Here is a 19,468-nt window from a genome sequence, read left to right on the forward strand (position 1 = left end):
AACCAGTAGTACCGTGGAGATCCCAATAGGGCAAACTCCCAGGTCCTACAGCAGAATCATTGCTAATAGTCTATACAAGTACCCTTGCCTGTTCTGCCATGTTGTCCAATTTGGACAGCAGAAAAATACCACTCTGTAGTTGTTTAATAGGTGTCACCGTGTTAGACAGTGCGATCTCCACAGTATTCGTGGTTGCTCACTTCCCCCTATTGTACCTGCCTGATTATAGGGGAAGTGGATAACTTTCCACAGACTATACCCTTAAAAAAAAGGTTTAGTCCAGTCCGGTTCAAGCGTAGGAGCACGATTGTATTTGTGGGGTTTATTACCGGTGATGCATTTATTCCTGGTTATATGCATATGACGTTGCCATTTCCCTTTTGGCACGTTATGGGATGTCCGTTGCGGTTTGTGGCTATTCATGCATTTTAGTGTTTGGTCTAAATACCATAACTATTCACTTACCTGACATTATCTGACTATTCCCCATTACCATTACACATACCCACTTACCTGTGCTCTCCCACCTGTGATATGCTTACCATTAGACACATACCCACTTACCTGTGCTCTCCCACCTGTGATATGCTTACCATTAGACACATACCCACTTACCTGTGCTCTCCCACCTGTGATATGCTTACCATTAGACACATACCTACTTACCTGTGCTCTTCCACCTCTGATATGCTTACCATTAGACACATACCTACTTACCTGTGCTCTTCCACCTCTGATATGCTTACCATTAGACACATACCCACTTACCTGTGCTCTTCCACCTGTGATATGCTTACCATTAGACACATACCTACTTACCTGTGCTCTTCCACCTCTGATATGCTTACCATTAGACACATACCTACTTACCTGTGCTCTTCCACCTCTGATATGCTTACCATTAGACACACACCCACTTACCTGTGCTCTTCCACCTGTGATATGCTTACCATTAGACATATACCCACTTACCTGTGCTCTGCCACCTCTGATATGCTTACCATTAGACACATACCCACTTACCTGTGCTCTTCCACCTCTGATATGCTTACCATTAGACACATACCCACTTACCTGTGCTCTTCCACCTCTGATATGCTTACCATTAGACACATACCCACTTACCTGTGCTCTTCCACCTCTGATATGCTTACCATTAGACAAATACACACTTACCTGTGCTCTTCCACCTCTGATATGCTTACCATTAGACAAATACACACTTACCTGTGCTCTTCCACCTGTGATATGCTTACCATTAGACACATACCTACTTACCTGTGCTCTTCCACCTCTGACATGCTTACCATTAGACACATACCCACTTACCTGTGCTCTTCCACCTCTGACATGCTTACCATTTGACTGATAGTAACAGGGCTCTCACGCGGTAGCTACACGGAGCAGTAACCTGCACACTGTGCTATTACCACTATACTTTGCATTCGCATTTAGTACTCTTTGTTGTCGCTACCTACCTCCCACCCGCTCCCCCTAAAGGGGCTTATTATTTAAATGTTATTTTTATACACGTTATACTTTTGTCACTTGTTTCTTGGCGCATGTATTGGTTATTATTAAAGTTTTTTTATCTTTGTATTATATCAGGGGATGTCTCACATTGTGGGCTATTAGATATTTATCCGTGGAGGTAAATGGTCTTCTCATTTGGACTAAACCTTATCGTTTTGGACATACTAGCCTTCTAGTGGATATTATATCCTTATGTATTAATTTATACACCTATTGGGACTTATAAAGTTCCTCCTGTTGATATCATATCTTTATGTAATTAATTACGATCATTTCCTTGAGTGCAATGAATAGGGGACTGCTGTGACCTTGTCACTTTTTCTGTGGTTTCAACCATAAAGTAACAAGAATCCTCCACATCACAGGGTGCAGGAACCACGGAAACACGTGTCCACATTTCATCCAGGAATAATCCAAGATGCAGAAAGCAGCAAAGCACAGAAGCAGATGTCATGCCACACCCACATGCCACACCCGTATGCCACACCCACATGCCACCCCCACATGCCACCCCCACATGCCACACCCACATGCCACACCCACATGCCATACCAATAGGACACACCGCATCCTGTCCCGGCCACTCACCAGTTTCTCCTTGAAGCAGTAGGACTGGAAGGACTTGGAGAGGATCTCGGAGTACTGCAGTAGCACTTTACTGATGGTCTAGAGAGATTGTAAGCGTATAATCACATTATCACTGATACTGTGTGCATACTACACATCCTTACACTGTATAACCATGTTACATGGACCGATTCATGAGTTCTGATACGCTCCCCTACAAAATAATAAAGCTCTATGACCAGAGATAATAGGAAACTGTGAGACACATGCTGTATATAGAGATCAGCAAACGCATTTCCCTCGACTTTCATTATAAGGACCAGAGAAATAAGGCCTCTGGACCTGGAGGTGCCTGCAATGTATGGTTTTACATGGGTTTAACAGGAAATGGGTCGGGCCCTTAATCAGTTTAGTGATTTGCAATTAAAGTGTTAATACCTTTCGTGCATGAAGGACTAGCTCCAATTCTTAAACCTACAACTTAATCATTGGCATTAAAACATAGCAATCATTTCTGTAACGGCGTACAATCAAAGCAAGTGCCAAGCTCTGTGTATCATATATAATATATATATATATATACTGTATAACAGCGCCTGTGATCTCAGCAGGATGGCGCGTTCGGATGTATAATCCCCTGTAACACGCGGTGCCAGTGATGCCTGTAATGTATGACACCGGCGGCATCCTTATATATAATATATATATACTGTATAACAGCGCCTGTGACCTCAGCAGGATGGCGCGTTCGGATGTATAATCCCCTGTAACACGCGGTGCCAGTGATGCCTGTAATGTATGGCACCGGCGGCATCCTTATATATAATATATATATATACTGTATAACAGCGCCTGTGATCTCAGCAGGATGGCGCGTTCGGATGTATAATCCCCTGTAACACGCTGTGCCAGTGATGCCTGTAATGTATGGCACCGGCGGCATCCTTATATATAATATATATATACTGTATAACAGCGCCTGTGATCTCAGCAGGATGGCGCGTTCGGATGTATAATCCCCTGTAACACGCTGTGCCAGTGATCCCTGTAATGTATGGCACCGGCGCATCCTTATATATAATATATATATACTGTATAACAGCGCCTGTGATCTCAGCAGGATGGCGCGTTCGGATGTATAATCCCCTGTAACACGCTGTGCCAGTGATCCCTGTAATGTATGGCACCGGCGCATCCTTATATATAATATATATATACTGTATAACAGCGCCTGTGATCTCAGCAGGATGGCGCGTTCGGATGTATAATCCCCTGTAACACGCTGTGCCAGTGATGCCTGTAATGTATGGCACCGGCGGCATCCTTATATATAATATATATATACTGTATAACAGCGCCTGTGACCTCAGCAGGATGGCGCGTTCGGATGTATAATCCCCTGTAACACGCTGTGCCAGTGATGCCTGTAATGTATGGCACCGGCGGCATCCTTATATATAATATATATATACTGTATAACAGCGCCTGTGACATCAGCAGGATGGCGCGTTCGGATGTATAATCCCCTGTAACACGCTGTGCCAGTGATGCCTGTAATGTATGGCACCGGCGCATCCTTATATATAATATATATATACTGTATAACAGCGCCTGTGATCTCAGCAGGATGGCGCGTTCGGATGTATAATCCCCTGTAACACGCTGTGCCAGTGATGCCTGTAATGTATGGCACCGGCGGCATCCTTATATATAATATATATATACTGTATAACAGCGCCTGTGATCTCAGCAGGATGGCGCGTTCGGATGTATAATCCCCTGTAACACGCGGTGCCAGTGATGCCTGTAATGTATGGCACCGGCGGCATCCTTATATATAATATATATATATACTGTATAACAGCGCCTGTGATCTCAGCAGGATGGCGCGTTCGGATGTATAATCCCCTGTAACACGCTGTGCCAGTGATGCCTGTAATGTATGTCACCGGCGGCATCCTTATATATAATATATATATACTGTATAACAGCGCCTGTGACCTCAGCAGGATGGCGCGTTCGGATGTATAATCCCCTGTAACACGCGGTGCCAGTGATGCCTGTAATGTATGGCACCGGCGGCATCCTTATATATAATATATATATATACTGTATAACAGCGCCTGTGACCTCAGCAGGATGGCGCGTTCGGATGTATAATCCCCTGTAACACGCGGTGCCAGTGATGCCTGTAATGTATGGCACCGGCGGCATCCTTATATATAATATATATATATACTGTATAACAGCGCCTGTGACCTCAGCAGGATGGCGCGTTCGGATGTATAATCCCCTGTAACACGCTGTGCCAGTGATGCCTGTAATGTATGGCACCGGCGGCATCCTTATATATAATATATATATATACTGTATAACAGCGCCTGTGATCTCAGCAGGATGGCGCGTTCGGATGTATAATCCCCTGTAACACGCTGTGCCAGTGATGCCTGTAATGTATGGCACCGGCGGCATCCTTATATATAATATATATATACTGTATAACAGCGCCTGTGATCTCAGCAGGATGGCGCGTTCGGATGTATAATCCCCTGTAACACGCTGTGCCAGTGATGCCTGTAATGTATGGCACCGGCGGCATCCTTATATATAATATATATATACTGTATAACAGCGCCTGTGACCTCAGCAGGATGGCGCGTTCGGATGTATAATCCCCTGTAACACTCGGTGCCAGTGATCCCTGTAATGTATGACACCGGCGGCATCCTTATATATAATATATATATACTGTATAACAGCGCCTGTGATCTCAGCAGGATGGCGCGTTCGGATGTATAATCCCCTGTAACACGCGGTGCCAGTGATGCCTGTAATGTATGGCACCGGTGGCATCCTTATATATAATATATATATACTGTATAACAGCGCCTGTGATCTCAGCAGGATGGCGCGTTCGGATGTATAATCCCCTGTAACACGCGGTGCCAGTGATGCCTGTAATGTATGGCACCGGCGCATCCTTATATATAATATATATATACTGTATAACAGCGCCTGTGACCTCAGCAGGATGGCGCGTTCGGATGTATAATCCCCTGTAACACGCTGTGCCAGTGATCCCTGTAATGTATGGCACCGGCGGCATCCTTATATATAATATATATATACTGTATAACAGCGCCTGTGATCTCAGCAGGATGGCGCGTTCGGATGTATAATCCCCTGTAACACGCTGTGCCAGTGATGCCTGTAATGTATGACACCGGCGGCATCCTTATATATAATATATATATACTGTATAACAGCGCCTGTGATCTCAGCAGGATGGCGCGTTCGGATGTATAATCCCCTGTAACACGCGGTGCCAGTGATGCCTGTAATGTATGGCACCGGCGGCATCCTTATATATAATATATATATACTGTATAACAGCGCCTGTGATCTCAGCAGGATGGCGCGTTCGGATGTATAATCCCCTGTAACACGCTGTGCCAGTGATGCCTGTAATGTATGGCACCAGCGGCATCCTTATATATAATATATATATACTGTATAACAGCGCCTGTGATCTCAGCAGGATGGCGCGTTCGGATGTATAATCCCCTGTAACACGCTGTGCCAGTGATGCCTGTAATGTATGGCACCGGCGGCATCCTTATATATAATATATATATACTGTATAACAGCGCCTGTGACCTCAGCAGGATGGCGCGTTCGGATGTATAATCCCCTGTAACACGCGGTGCCAGTGATGCCTGTAATGTATGGCACCGGCGGCATCCTTATATATAATATATATATACTGTATAACAGCGCCTGTGACCTCAGCAGGATGGCGCGTTCGGATGTATAATCCCCTGTAACACGCTGTGCCAGTGATGCCTGTAATGTATGGCACCGGCGGCATCCTTATATATAATATATATATACTGTATAACAGCGCCTGTGACCTCAGCAGGATGGCGCGTTCGGATGTATAATCCCCTGTAACACGCTGTGCCAGTGATGCCTGTAATGTATGGCACCGGCGGCATCCTTATATATAATATATATATACTGTATAACAGCGCCTGTGACCTCAGCAGGATGGCGCGTTCGGATGTATAATCCCCTGTAACACGCGGTGCCAGTGATGCCTGTAATGTATGGCACCGGCGGCATCCTTATATATAATATATATATACTGTATAACAGCGCCTGTGACCTCAGCAGGATGGCGCGTTCGGATGTATAATCCCCTGTAACACGCGGTGCCAGTGATGCCTGTAATGTATGGCACCGGCGGCATCCTTATATATAATATATATATACTGTATAACAGCGCCTGTGACCTCAGCAGGATGGCGCGTTCGGATGTATAATCCCCTGTAACACGCTGTGCCAGTGATGCCTGTAATGTATGGCACCGGCGGCATCCTTATATATAATATATATATACTGTATAACAGCGCCTGTGACCTCAGCAGGATGGCGCGTTCGGATGTATAATCCCCTGTAACACGCGGTGCCAGTGATGCCTGTAATGTATGACACCGGCGGCATCCTTATATATAATATATATGTAAGGATGTGCATATATTAAAGGTTCCGCGCTGTCAATTACATAGGCAGCGCCATATTGTCCCTGTTTGCCAGCGAAGTTACTGCGTACCAGTTGGGCTGCGCATGCGCGAGGGAAGCGCGCGAAGGGGTTGAACTATGAACTCTGATGGTGAGAAGGTCAGCTGAGGCTGAGGACCAATGGGATGCGAGACTGTGTATGCAGGAACCGGATGCGTGTGGGCGGTGGGGCAGAGCAGCAAGGGAGGTGAAGGAGGAGGTTGGCGGAACCTCGGGTGCGAGAGCAGAGGGTCAGTGACCCGTCTGCTTAGGTAGGATATGCCCACAGCCCCAGGAGTCTTTCCCCCGCCATCGTAGGGTGCTGTATTTGTAAGGACGCCCATAGTCGTCAGGGACGTTTCCCTTTAGTGAGGTTCATATGCGGAGCTGCGGAGTTGCGGCCGCCATCTTGGATTTTCCCCGTCTGATGGTGCTGCAGAAGGGAGAGACGGCGCAAGGCTGGATTATCACTGGGGCCCTGTGGAGTGTCAAGGTCATCGTAGTGACCGGAAGGTATCCTTGTCTACACGTGCACCTACACCGGTCACCAGGCGCTGATCCCGCCTCCCACTAACTAATTGGGTTTCCTAAGAGAATTGCATATGGTACTATACTTTACTGGTTATGAGACATACTCCTAAGGAGAGCGGCAGAGTTGCTTATGTACAGGACACTATCCCAATAAGGTGTGGCCGAGCCACGTTGTGTGTGTGTATGCAAATGTTATATGATAAGTCTGCATATCATTTGTTATTGTGTGATATAAAAAGGTTGCTGTTGCATACTGCTGTTGTTAGGTTCTTGCTCAGGGCATAATCTCTATAATGGGGATCCTGGGTAAGTGGAGGCGCTGCACCACAAGTGATAAAGGTATACCCCCAGGCTCCCAATATGCGGAGGCTCAGAGCTCCTGAAGCCACAGGTTTATGCACCGTAGTCCCTTAGTTCAGACGTTCACAAAAAGGGCTACATTTGGAGGCGCTGCTGAGATCTTAGACCTGGGGTGCCCCCACATTTTTTTTTGTCTCTATTGTGCAACCAACCCACATCATGTCGGTGCCCTCGGCGCTCGAGGTGCGCAAGTGGGCCCAACGGCGCGGGATCCCCTTGAACCGTGTTTTCGCGCTGGGCCATGTCCCCGCCATGATCTCGTTAGGCACAGTGACCGAACAGGTCCGAAAGCTTCCTCTCCTGGACAATGCCCAAGTACAAGACCACTTTTATGACCATGACCAGACCTGGCGCCGGATCTTGTATGCCACTGAACAAGATATATGCCCCGAGGCTTTGCCCCATATACTGCTGCTGCCCGAGGCTCCGGGGGTGCGCTGCCCACTAGTCCAGGCGGACACCTCTGCGCCCCTGGCCACCTCTACCCCTAGGAGAGAATATGCTCCCACCACAGGTGCCGCGACGGGAGGCCCCGACCACTTCCCTGACAGTGGCCTGCACCCTCGTTGGCCAGCCACCCTGAGCCTAGGCTCGTCGTCCACCCCGTCCGGCCTGCGGGCTGGCCTCAACCGCCTTAGCGTATCAAGATTGGACGCTTACCCTGCAGTCGGGGACAGCTTACCAGGAGACACCTCTATTCCCGCCATAGCCGCCGCTATCCACAACACCACCCAGTCGCTCCAGTACAGGAAGTTAAAAGCCTTCTCCGGCGAGAAACCCACGCCTCCAGGGGAAGTAGGGATAGAGGACTGGTTGGATCATACCGAACAGGTACTGCCTGAATGGACCTGCACGGACGCGGTCCGCAGACAACGCATAGTTGAGTGCTTACGGCCCCCCGCGTCCCATATGGTGCACTACTACCGAGATGACAATCCGGAAGCTGACGCGGCCGATCTTATCTACTGCCTGACCAAGGCCTATGGAGCCCCGGTGGACACGTACACGTTGATGTCCAAATTTCATGCGTTAACCCAGAAAGAGGGAGAAATGGTGTCCGATTTTCTCAGACGATTGCACCTGGACCTCTGGAATCTGGTGAGGAAAGGCGTATTACCAAGGATAGAAGCTAACGGACTACGCACCACTCAGCTGTTGCGGGGCCTCTTACCCCTACACCCCGTGTCGGTGCGGGTCAGTAGCTGCCTAACGCCTGGACAAGCGTTGTCGTTTCACGACCTAATGGACCGGGTTCAAGCGCATGAGACGGTGCTGCTGGGGCGTGACCTAGCCACCGGGAAGAAGCCCCAGCTCGGAGGTAAGGAGGCCAAGAAAGTGGAACCCAAAACCGATGCGCCTGAATCTGGGGACCCTGACCCCGAGGATGCCCCCACCCCCGTGACACCCAGACCTCGTCCCCCGACCAGGCGGAGCCCCCCCACCAGGAGAGACGAGGCTTACCTCAGCCAAATACAGTGTTATGCCTGTGGAAAGATGGGACACTTGCGGGCCCACTGCCCCACCTCACGAAGAACGTCGTCCCGACCGGCGCATTCAATGCCGTGCCAACCCCTGAAGGATGACCAGGCATCACCGCCTCCTCAGGGCTCCCGAATCGGCCCCGCCTCCATTATTCGCGTAGTTATCGAAGGCATCTACGCCGCCGCATTGTTGGACACGGGATCCCAAGTAACGATCGTATACCGGCCCTTCTACGACCAACACCTACATCAACTACCGTTGCTATCGGCGGATGCCCTGCGGCTACGGGGACTGAGTCATGAAGATTACCCCATAGACGGAGTAGTAAAGGTGCAGTTAGATATTCTCCAGCTGAATACTGGTAAACATCACCCCATGGAAGTGGAGGCCCTAGTGTGCCCCGAGCCGCAGGACCACCCCAGCGCCCCAATCATCTTGGGGACCAACGCTGACATTGTGCGCGCGGTATTCCGCCAGTTTTTGCAGGAAGCAGGAGAAGCCCCACTGCTGGCCCTGGCGGCCTGTCCCGCCCTTCAAGAGGTCTGCGGTAAAATTGCGACCGAGGAAGAGCATGGTGTCCTCTACAGTCAAGAATGGGGACTGACCCAGATTCCCCCGGGGGAAGGACGAATGATGGTCGCCGCTTGCCATTACCCCCGTCGACGGTCGGAGGATCAGCTCTTCACCTTGGAGAGTGTGGCCCAGGACGAACAACGTTTGGGCTACAAGGTACTAACCTCGGTCAAGGAATGGCCCGGGAAGATCCCGAAGCGCACCTGGGTATATGTGCAGAATATATCCCCGTACCCGATGACTATTGACCGGCGACAGACGCTAGGGAGGATATACCCGGTAACTTCCGAGGAGGAGGCCTCGACGGAACTAGCTAGGAGCTCGCCGGCTACCATAGCGCCGGCATTGGAATTTGACTTTGGCGACTCGCCCCTCCCGGATGAGTGGAGGAAGAGGCTACAGGATGAGCTACACGACCGAAGGGGGGTGTTCTCCACTGGTGACATGGATGTGGGGTGCAGTCGCAGTGCCCACCATACCATCCGACTGAGCGACGCCACCCCCTTCCGGGAGCGCTCCCGCCGGCTTGCCTCCAAGGATGCTGACGAAGTGAGGGGATTAATCGACGAGATGAAAACGGCTGGCATCGTGCGGGAATCTCGGAGCCCGTACGCCTCACCCATTGTGGTAGTCCGCAAGAAGAACGGGACGGTCCGTCTATGTGTGGATTACAGAACGCTGAATAACCGTACTATCCCCGACCAGTATACACTGCCCCGAATCGAGGACCTCCTGAATGCATTGACCGGGAGTAAATGGTTCAGTGTGCTCGACCTCAGGTCCGGGTATTATCAAGTGCCCATGGGCCCGGAAGACCAAGAAAAAACGGCCTTCATCTGTCCTTTAGGGTTTTACCAGTTTACCCGCATGCCTCAAGGGATCTGCGGTGCCCCGGCCACGTTCCAGAGACTAATGGAAAAAACCCTCGGAGACCTTAACCCGCGAGAGTGCTTAGTGTACCTGGACGACATTATTGTGTTTGGGCGGACGCTGGAAGAGCATTCCGAGAGACTGATGAAGGTGCTGGATAGGCTTGAGGGGGAGGGCCTAAAACTGTCGCTAGACAAGTGCAAATTCTGTCGGACCTCCGTAACGTATGTGGGCCACATTGTGTCAGCTGATGGGGTGTCCACCGACCCCGGAAAGATCGAGGCGGTGATGAACTGGCCCAGACCTCAAAATGTTCAGGAGCTGCGGTCTTTCTTGGGGTTTTGTGGCTATTATCGGCGGTTCGTGGAGGGGTATTCCAGCAAGGCCAAGAGACTGTGCTAATGCTGAACACCCCTCAAGGGTAGAGATGGAAATACCAGTTGAGACTGAGCACTCTGCAGAGGAAGATCAACCCCGCCGAAGTCAAAGAAACAGTCAACCTCCCATGCGAATGGCATATGATCAGTTTGGGGCACCCCATTATGAGGCTCAGCAGTGGGCTCGGCATAGGATGCAAGCTGTGATGGTACTGTTTAATGAGATGTGTAACCTAATCTAGGAAGAGAGGGTTGTGTACATAGTTAATATATGTGCTTAGGTAGTCCAGCGGGGACGCTGGATTCTGGGGGGGGGAGAATGTAAGGATGTGCATATATTAAAGGTTCCGCGCTGTCAATTACATAGGCAGCGCCATATTGTCCCTGTTTGCCAGCGAAGTTACTGCGTACCAGTTGGGCTGCGCATGCGCGAGGGAAGCGCGCGAAGGGGTTGAACTATGAACTCTGATGGTGAGAAGGTCAGCTGAGGCTGAGGACCAATGGGATGCGAGACTGTGTATGCAGGAACCGGATGCGTGTGGGCGGTGGGGCAGAGCAGCAAGGGAGGTGAAGGAGGAGGTTGGCGGAACCTCGGGTGCGAGAGCAGAGGGTCAGTGACCCGTCTGCTTAGGTAGGATATGCCCACAGCCCCAGGAGTCTTTCCCCCGCCATCGTAGGGTGCTGTATTTGTAAGGACGCCCATAGTCGTCAGGGACGTTTCCCTTTAGTGAGGTTCATATGCGGAGCTGCGGAGTTGCGGCCGCCATCTTGGATTTTCCCCGTCTGATGGTGCTGCAGAAGGGAGAGACGGCGCAAGGCTGGATTATCACTGGGGCCCTGTGGAGTGTCAAGGTCATCGTAGTGACCGGAAGGTATCCTTGTCTACACGTGCACCTACACCGGTCACCAGGCGCTGATCCCGCCTCCCACTAACTAATTGGGTTTCCTAAGAGAATTGCATATGGTACTATACTTTACTGGTTATGAGACATACTCCTAAGGAGAGCGGCAGAGTTGCTTATGTACAGGACACTATCCCAATAAGGTGTGGCCGAGCCACGTTGTGTGTGTGTATGCAAATGTTATATGATAAGTCTGCATATCATTTGTTATTGTGTGATATAAAAAGGTTGCTGTTGCATACTGCTGTTGTTAGGTTCTTGCTCAGGGCATAATCTCTATAATGGGGATCCTGGGTAAGTGGAGGCGCTGCACCACAAGTGATAAAGGTATACCCCCAGGCTCCCAATATGCGGAGGCTCAGAGCTCCTGAAGCCACAGGTTTATGCACCGTAGTCCCTTAGTTCAGACGTTCACAAAAAGGGCTACATATATATACTGTATAACAGCGCCTGTGATCTCAGCAGGATGGCGCGTTCGGATGTATAATCCCCTGTAACACGCTGTGCCAGTGATGCCTGTAATGTATGGCACCGGCGGCATCCTTATATATAATATATATATACTGTATAACAGCGCCTGTGACCTCAGCAGGATGGCGCGTTCGGATGTATAATCCCCTGTAACACGCGGTGCCAGTGATGCCTGTAATGTATGGCACCGGCGGCATCCTTATATATAATATATATATACTGTATAACAGCGCCTGTGATCTCAGCAGGATGGCGCGTTCGGATGTATAATCCCCTGTAACACGCTGTGCCAGTGATGCCTGTAATGTATGGCACCGGCGGCATCCTTATATATAATATATATATACTGTATAACAGCGCCTGTGATCTCAGCAGGATGGCGCGTTCGGATGTATAATCCCCTGTAACACGCTGTGCCAGTGATGCCTGTAATGTATGGCACCGGCGGCATCCTTATATATAATATATATATACTGTATAACAGCGCCTGTGATCTCAGCAGGATGGCGCGTTCGGATGTATAATCCCCTGTAACACGCTGTGCCAGTGATGCCTGTAATGTATGGCACCGGCGGCATCCTTATATATAATATATATATACTGTATAACAGCGCCTGTGACCTCAGCAGGATGGCGCGTTCGGATGTATAATCCCCTGTAACACGCTGTGCCAGTGATGCCTGTAATGTATGGCACCGGCGGCATCCTTATATATAATATATATATACTGTATAACAGCGCCTGTGACCTCAGCAGGATGGCGCGTTCGGATGTATAATCCCCTGTAACACGCGGTGCCAGTGATGCCTGTAATGTATGGCACCGGCGGCATCCTTATATATAATATATATATACTGTATAACAGCGCCTGTGACCTCAGCAGGATGGCGCGTTCGGATGTATAATCCCCTGTAACACGCGGTGCCAGTGATGCCTGTAATGTATGGCACCGGCGGCATCCTTATATATAATATATATATACTGTATAACAGCGCCTGTGACCTCAGCAGGATGGCGCGTTCGGATGTATAATCCCCTGTAACACGCTGTGCCAGTGATGCCTGTAATGTATGGCACCGGCGGCATCCTTATATATAATATATATATACTGTATAACAGCGCCTGTGACCTCAGCAGGATGGCGCGTTCGGATGTATAATCCCCTGTAACACGCGGTGCCAGTGATGCCTGTAATGTATGACACCGGCGGCATCCTTATATATAATATATATGTAAGGATGTGCATATATTAAAGGTTCCGCGCTGTCAATTACATAGGCAGCGCCATATTGTCCCTGTTTGCCAGCGAAGTTACTGCGTACCAGTTGGGCTGCGCATGCGCGAGGGAAGCGCGCGAAGGGGTTGAACTATGAACTCTGATGGTGAGAAGGTCAGCTGAGGCTGAGGACCAATGGGATGCGAGACTGTGTATGCAGGAACCGGATGCGTGTGGGCGGTGGGGCAGAGCAGCAAGGGAGGTGAAGGAGGAGGTTGGCGGAACCTCGGGTGCGAGAGCAGAGGGTCAGTGACCCGTCTGCTTAGGTAGGATATGCCCACAGCCCCAGGAGTCTTTCCCCCGCCATCGTAGGGTGCTGTATTTGTAAGGACGCCCATAGTCGTCAGGGACGTTTCCCTTTAGTGAGGTTCATATGCGGAGCTGCGGAGTTGCGGCCGCCATCTTGGATTTTCCCCGTCTGATGGTGCTGCAGAAGGGAGAGACGGCGCAAGGCTGGATTATCACTGGGGCCCTGTGGAGTGTCAAGGTCATCGTAGTGACCGGAAGGTATCCTTGTCTACACGTGCACCTACACCGGTCACCAGGCGCTGATCCCGCCTCCCACTAACTAATTGGGTTTCCTAAGAGAATTGCATATGGTACTATACTTTACTGGTTATGAGACATACTCCTAAGGAGAGCGGCAGAGTTGCTTATGTACAGGACACTATCCCAATAAGGTGTGGCCGAGCCACGTTGTGTGTGTGTATGCAAATGTTATATGATAAGTCTGCATATCATTTGTTATTGTGTGATATAAAAAGGTTGCTGTTGCATACTGCTGTTGTTAGGTTCTTGCTCAGGGCATAATCTCTATAATGGGGATCCTGGGTAAGTGGAGGCGCTGCACCACAAGTGATAAAGGTATACCCCCAGGCTCCCAATATGCGGAGGCTCAGAGCTCCTGAAGCCACAGGTTTATGCACCGTAGTCCCTTAGTTCAGACGTTCACAAAAAGGGCTACATTTGGAGGCGCTGCTGAGATCTTAGACCTGGGGTGCCCCCACATTTTTTTTTGTCTCTATTGTGCAACCAACCCACATCATGTCGGTGCCCTCGGCGCTCGAGGTGCGCAAGTGGGCCCAACGGCGCGGGATCCCCTTGAACCGTGTTTTCGCGCTGGGCCATGTCCCCGCCATGATCTCGTTAGGCACAGTGACCGAACAGGTCCGAAAGCTTCCTCTCCTGGACAATGCCCAAGTACAAGACCACTTTTATGACCATGACCAGACCTGGCGCCGGATCTTGTATGCCACTGAACAAGATATATGCCCCGAGGCTTTGCCCCATATACTGCTGCTGCCCGAGGCTCCGGGGGTGCGCTGCCCACTAGTCCAGGCGGACACCTCTGCGCCCCTGGCCACCTCTACCCCTAGGAGAGAATATGCTCCCACCACAGGTGCCGCGACGGGAGGCCCCGACCACTTCCCTGACAGTGGCCTGCACCCTCGTTGGCCAGCCACCCTGAGCCTAGGCTCGTCGTCCACCCCGTCCGGCCTGCGGGCTGGCCTCAACCGCCTTAGCGTATCAAGATTGGACGCTTACCCTGCAGTCGGGGACAGCTTACCAGGAGACACCTCTATTCCCGCCATAGCCGCCGCTATCCACAACACCACCCAGTCGCTCCAGTACAGGAAGTTAAAAGCCTTCTCCGGCGAGAAACCCACGCCTCCAGGGGAAGTAGGGATAGAGGACTGGTTGGATCATACCGAACAGGTACTGCCTGAATGGACCTGCACGGACGCGGTCCGCAGACAACGCATAGTTGAGTGCTTACGGCCCCCCGCGTCCCATATGGTGCACTACTACCGAGATGACAATCCGGAAGCTGACGCGGCCGATCTTATCTACTGCCTGACCAAGGCCTATGGAGCCCCGGTGGACACGTACACGTTGATGTCCAAATTTCATGCGTTAACCCAGAAAGAGGGAGAAATGGTGTCCGATTTTCTCAGACGATTGCACCTGGACCTCTGGAATCTGGTGAGGAAAGGCGTATTACCAAGGATAGAAGCTAACGGACTACGCACCACTCAGCTGTTGCGGGGCCTCTTACCCCTACACCCCGTGTCGGTGCGGGTCAGTAGCTGCCTAACGCCTGGACAAGCGTTGTCGTTTCACGACCTAATGGACCGGGTTCAAGCGCATGAGACGGTGCTGCTGGGGCGTGACCTAGCCACCGGGAAGAAGCCCCAGCTCGGAGGTAAGGAGGCCAAGAAAGTGGAACCCAAAACCGATGCGCCTGAATCTGGGGACCCTGACCCCGAGGATGCCCCCACCCCCGTGACACCCAGACCTCGTCCCCCGACCAGGCGGAGCCCCCCCACCAGGAGAGACGAGGCTTACCTCAGCCAAATACAGTGTTATGCCTGTGGAAAGATGGGACACTTGCGGGCCCACTGCCCCACCTCACGAAGAACGTCGTCCCGACCGGCGCATTCAATGCCGTGCCAACCCCTGAAGGATGACCAGGCATCACCGCCTCCTCAGGGCTCCCGAATCGGCCCCGCCTCCATTATTCGCGTAGTTATCGAAGGCATCTACGCCGCCGCATTGTTGGACACGGGATCCCAAGTAACGATCGTATACCGGCCCTTCTACGACCAACACCTACATCAACTACCGTTGCTATCGGCGGATGCCCTGCGGCTACGGGGACTGAGTCATGAAGATTACCCCATAGACGGAGTAGTAAAGGTGCAGTTAGATATTCTCCAGCTGAATACTGGTAAACATCACCCCATGGAAGTGGAGGCCCTAGTGTGCCCCGAGCCGCAGGACCACCCCAGCGCCCCAATCATCTTGGGGACCAACGCTGACATTGTGCGCGCGGTATTCCGCCAGTTTTTGCAGGAAGCAGGAGAAGCCCCACTGCTGGCCCTGGCGGCCTGTCCCGCCCTTCAAGAGGTCTGCGGTAAAATTGCGACCGAGGAAGAGCATGGTGTCCTCTACAGTCAAGAATGGGGACTGACCCAGATTCCCCCGGGGGAAGGACGAATGATGGTCGCCGCTTGCCATTACCCCCGTCGACGGTCGGAGGATCAGCTCTTCACCTTGGAGAGTGTGGCCCAGGACGAACAACGTTTGGGCTACAAGGTACTAACCTCGGTCAAGGAATGGCCCGGGAAGATCCCGAAGCGCACCTGGGTATATGTGCAGAATATATCCCCGTACCCGATGACTATTGACCGGCGACAGACGCTAGGGAGGATATACCCGGTAACTTCCGAGGAGGAGGCCTCGACGGAACTAGCTAGGAGCTCGCCGGCTACCATAGCGCCGGCATTGGAATTTGACTTTGGCGACTCGCCCCTCCCGGATGAGTGGAGGAAGAGGCTACAGGATGAGCTACACGACCGAAGGGGGGTGTTCTCCACTGGTGACATGGATGTGGGGTGCAGTCGCAGTGCCCACCATACCATCCGACTGAGCGACGCCACCCCCTTCCGGGAGCGCTCCCGCCGGCTTGCCTCCAAGGATGCTGACGAAGTGAGGGGATTAATCGACGAGATGAAAACGGCTGGCATCGTGCGGGAATCTCGGAGCCCGTACGCCTCACCCATTGTGGTAGTCCGCAAGAAGAACGGGACGGTCCGTCTATGTGTGGATTACAGAACGCTGAATAACCGTACTATCCCCGACCAGTATACACTGCCCCGAATCGAGGACCTCCTGAATGCATTGACCGGGAGTAAATGGTTCAGTGTGCTCGACCTCAGGTCCGGGTATTATCAAGTGCCCATGGGCCCGGAAGACCAAGAAAAAACGGCCTTCATCTGTCCTTTAGGGTTTTACCAGTTTACCCGCATGCCTCAAGGGATCTGCGGTGCCCCGGCCACGTTCCAGAGACTAATGGAAAAAACCCTCGGAGACCTTAACCCGCGAGAGTGCTTAGTGTACCTGGACGACATTATTGTGTTTGGGCGGACGCTGGAAGAGCATTCCGAGAGACTGATGAAGGTGCTGGATAGGCTTGAGGGGGAGGGCCTAAAACTGTCGCTAGACAAGTGCAAATTCTGTCGGACCTCCGTAACGTATGTGGGCCACATTGTGTCAGCTGATGGGGTGTCCACCGACCCCGGAAAGATCGAGGCGGTGATGAACTGGCCCAGACCTCAAAATGTTCAGGAGCTGCGGTCTTTCTTGGGGTTTTGTGGCTATTATCGGCGGTTCGTGGAGGGGTATTCCAGCAAGGCCAAGAGACTGTGCTAATGCTGAACACCCCTCAAGGGTAGAGATGGAAATACCAGTTGAGACTGAGCACTCTGCAGAGGAAGATCAACCCCGCCGAAGTCAAAGAAACAGTCAACCTCCCATGCGAATGGCATATGATCAGTTTGGGGCACCCCATTATGAGGCTCAGCAGTGGGCTCGGCATAGGATGCAAGCTGTGATGGTACTGTTTAATGAGATGTGTAACCTAATCTAGGAAGAGAGGGTTGTGTACATAGTTAATATATGTGCTTAGGTAGTCCAGCGGGGACGCTGGATTCTGGGGGGGGGAGAATGTAAGGATGTGCATATATTAAAGGTTCCGCGCTGTCAATTACATAGGCAGCGCCATATTGTCCCTGTTTGCCAGCGAAGTTACTGCGTACCAGTTGGGCTGCGCATGCGCGAGGGAAGCGCGCGAAGGGGTTGAACTATGAACTCTGATGGTGAGAAGGTCAGCTGAGGCTGAGGACCAATGGGATGCGAGACTGTGTATGCAGGAACCGGATGCGTGTGGGCGGTGGGGCAGAGCAGCAAGGGAGGTGAAGGAGGAGGTTGGCGGAACCTCGGGTGCGAGAGCAGAGGGTCAGTGACCCGTCTGCTTAGGTAGGATATGCCCACAGCCCCAGGAGTCTTTCCCCCGCCATCGTAGGGTGCTGTATTTGTAAGGACGCCCATAGTCGTCAGGGACGTTTCCCTTTAGTGAGGTTCATATGCGGAGCTGCGGAGTTGCGGCCGCCATCTTGGATTTTCCCCGTCTGATGGTGCTGCAGAAGGGAGAGACGGCGCAAGGCTGGATTATCACTGGGGCCCTGTGGAGTGTCAAGGTCATCGTAGTGACCGGAAGGTATCCTTGTCTACACGTGCACCTACACCGGTCACCAGGCGCTGATCCCGCCTCCCACTAACTAATTGGGTTTCCTAAGAGAATTGCATATGGTACTATACTTTACTGGTTATGAGACATACTCCTAAGGAGAGCGGCAGAGTTGCTTATGTACAGGACACTATCCCAATAAGGTGTGGCCGAGCCACGTTGTGTGTGTGTATGCAAATGTTATATGATAAGTCTGCATATCATTTGTTATTGTGTGATATAAAAAGGTTGCTGTTGCATACTGCTGTTGTTAGGTTCTTGCTCAGGGCATAATCTCTATAATGGGGATCCTGGGTAAGTGGAGGCGCTGCACCACAAGTGATAAAGGTATACCCCCAGGCTCCCAATATGCGGAGGCTCAGAGCTCCTGAAGCCACAGGTTTATGCACCGTAGTCCCTTAGTTCAGACGTTCACAAAAAGGGCTACATATATATACTGTATAACAGCGCCTGTGATCTCAGCAGGATGGCGCGTTCGGATGTATAATCCCCTGTAACACGCTGTGCCAGTGATGCCTGTAATGTATGGCACCGGCGGCATCCTTATATATAATATATATATACTGTATAACAGCGCCTGTGACCTCAGCAGGATGGCGCGTTCGGATGTATAATCCCCTGTAACACGCGGTGCCAGTGATGCCTGTAATGTATGGCACCGGCGGCATCCTTATATATAATATATATATACTGTATAACAGCGCCTGTGATCTCAGCAGGATGGCGCGTTCGGATGTATAATCCCCTGTAACACGCTGTGCCAGTGATGCCTGTAATGTATGGCACCGGCGGCATCCTTATATATAATATATATATACTGTATAACAGCGCCTGTGATCTCAGCAGGATGGCGCGTTCGGATGTATAATCCCCTGTA

The 19,468-nt window shown here is 51.3% G+C and overlaps 1 protein-coding gene across 9 annotated transcripts in view; it reads right to left on the reverse strand.

The window, feature by feature from the left end:
* The window catches only part of UNC13B (unc-13 homolog B), a 565,224-nt gene that overhangs the window by 104,199 nt on the left and 441,557 nt on the right, over window positions 1-19,468 (reverse strand). For all 9 annotated transcript variants that reach the window (XM_075579702.1, XM_075580181.1, XM_075580121.1 and 6 more), the window contains one exon: window positions 2,122-2,199. In XM_075579702.1, coding sequence (XP_075435817.1) covers window positions 2,122-2,199 — 78 coding nt within the window. The remainder of the gene's footprint in view (window positions 1-2,121; window positions 2,200-19,468) is intronic.

Source organism: Ascaphus truei, chromosome 1, assembly GCF_040206685.1.
Source record: "Ascaphus truei isolate aAscTru1 chromosome 1, aAscTru1.hap1, whole genome shotgun sequence".
In the NCBI taxonomy this organism is placed as follows: domain Eukaryota; kingdom Metazoa; phylum Chordata; class Amphibia; order Anura; family Ascaphidae; genus Ascaphus; species Ascaphus truei.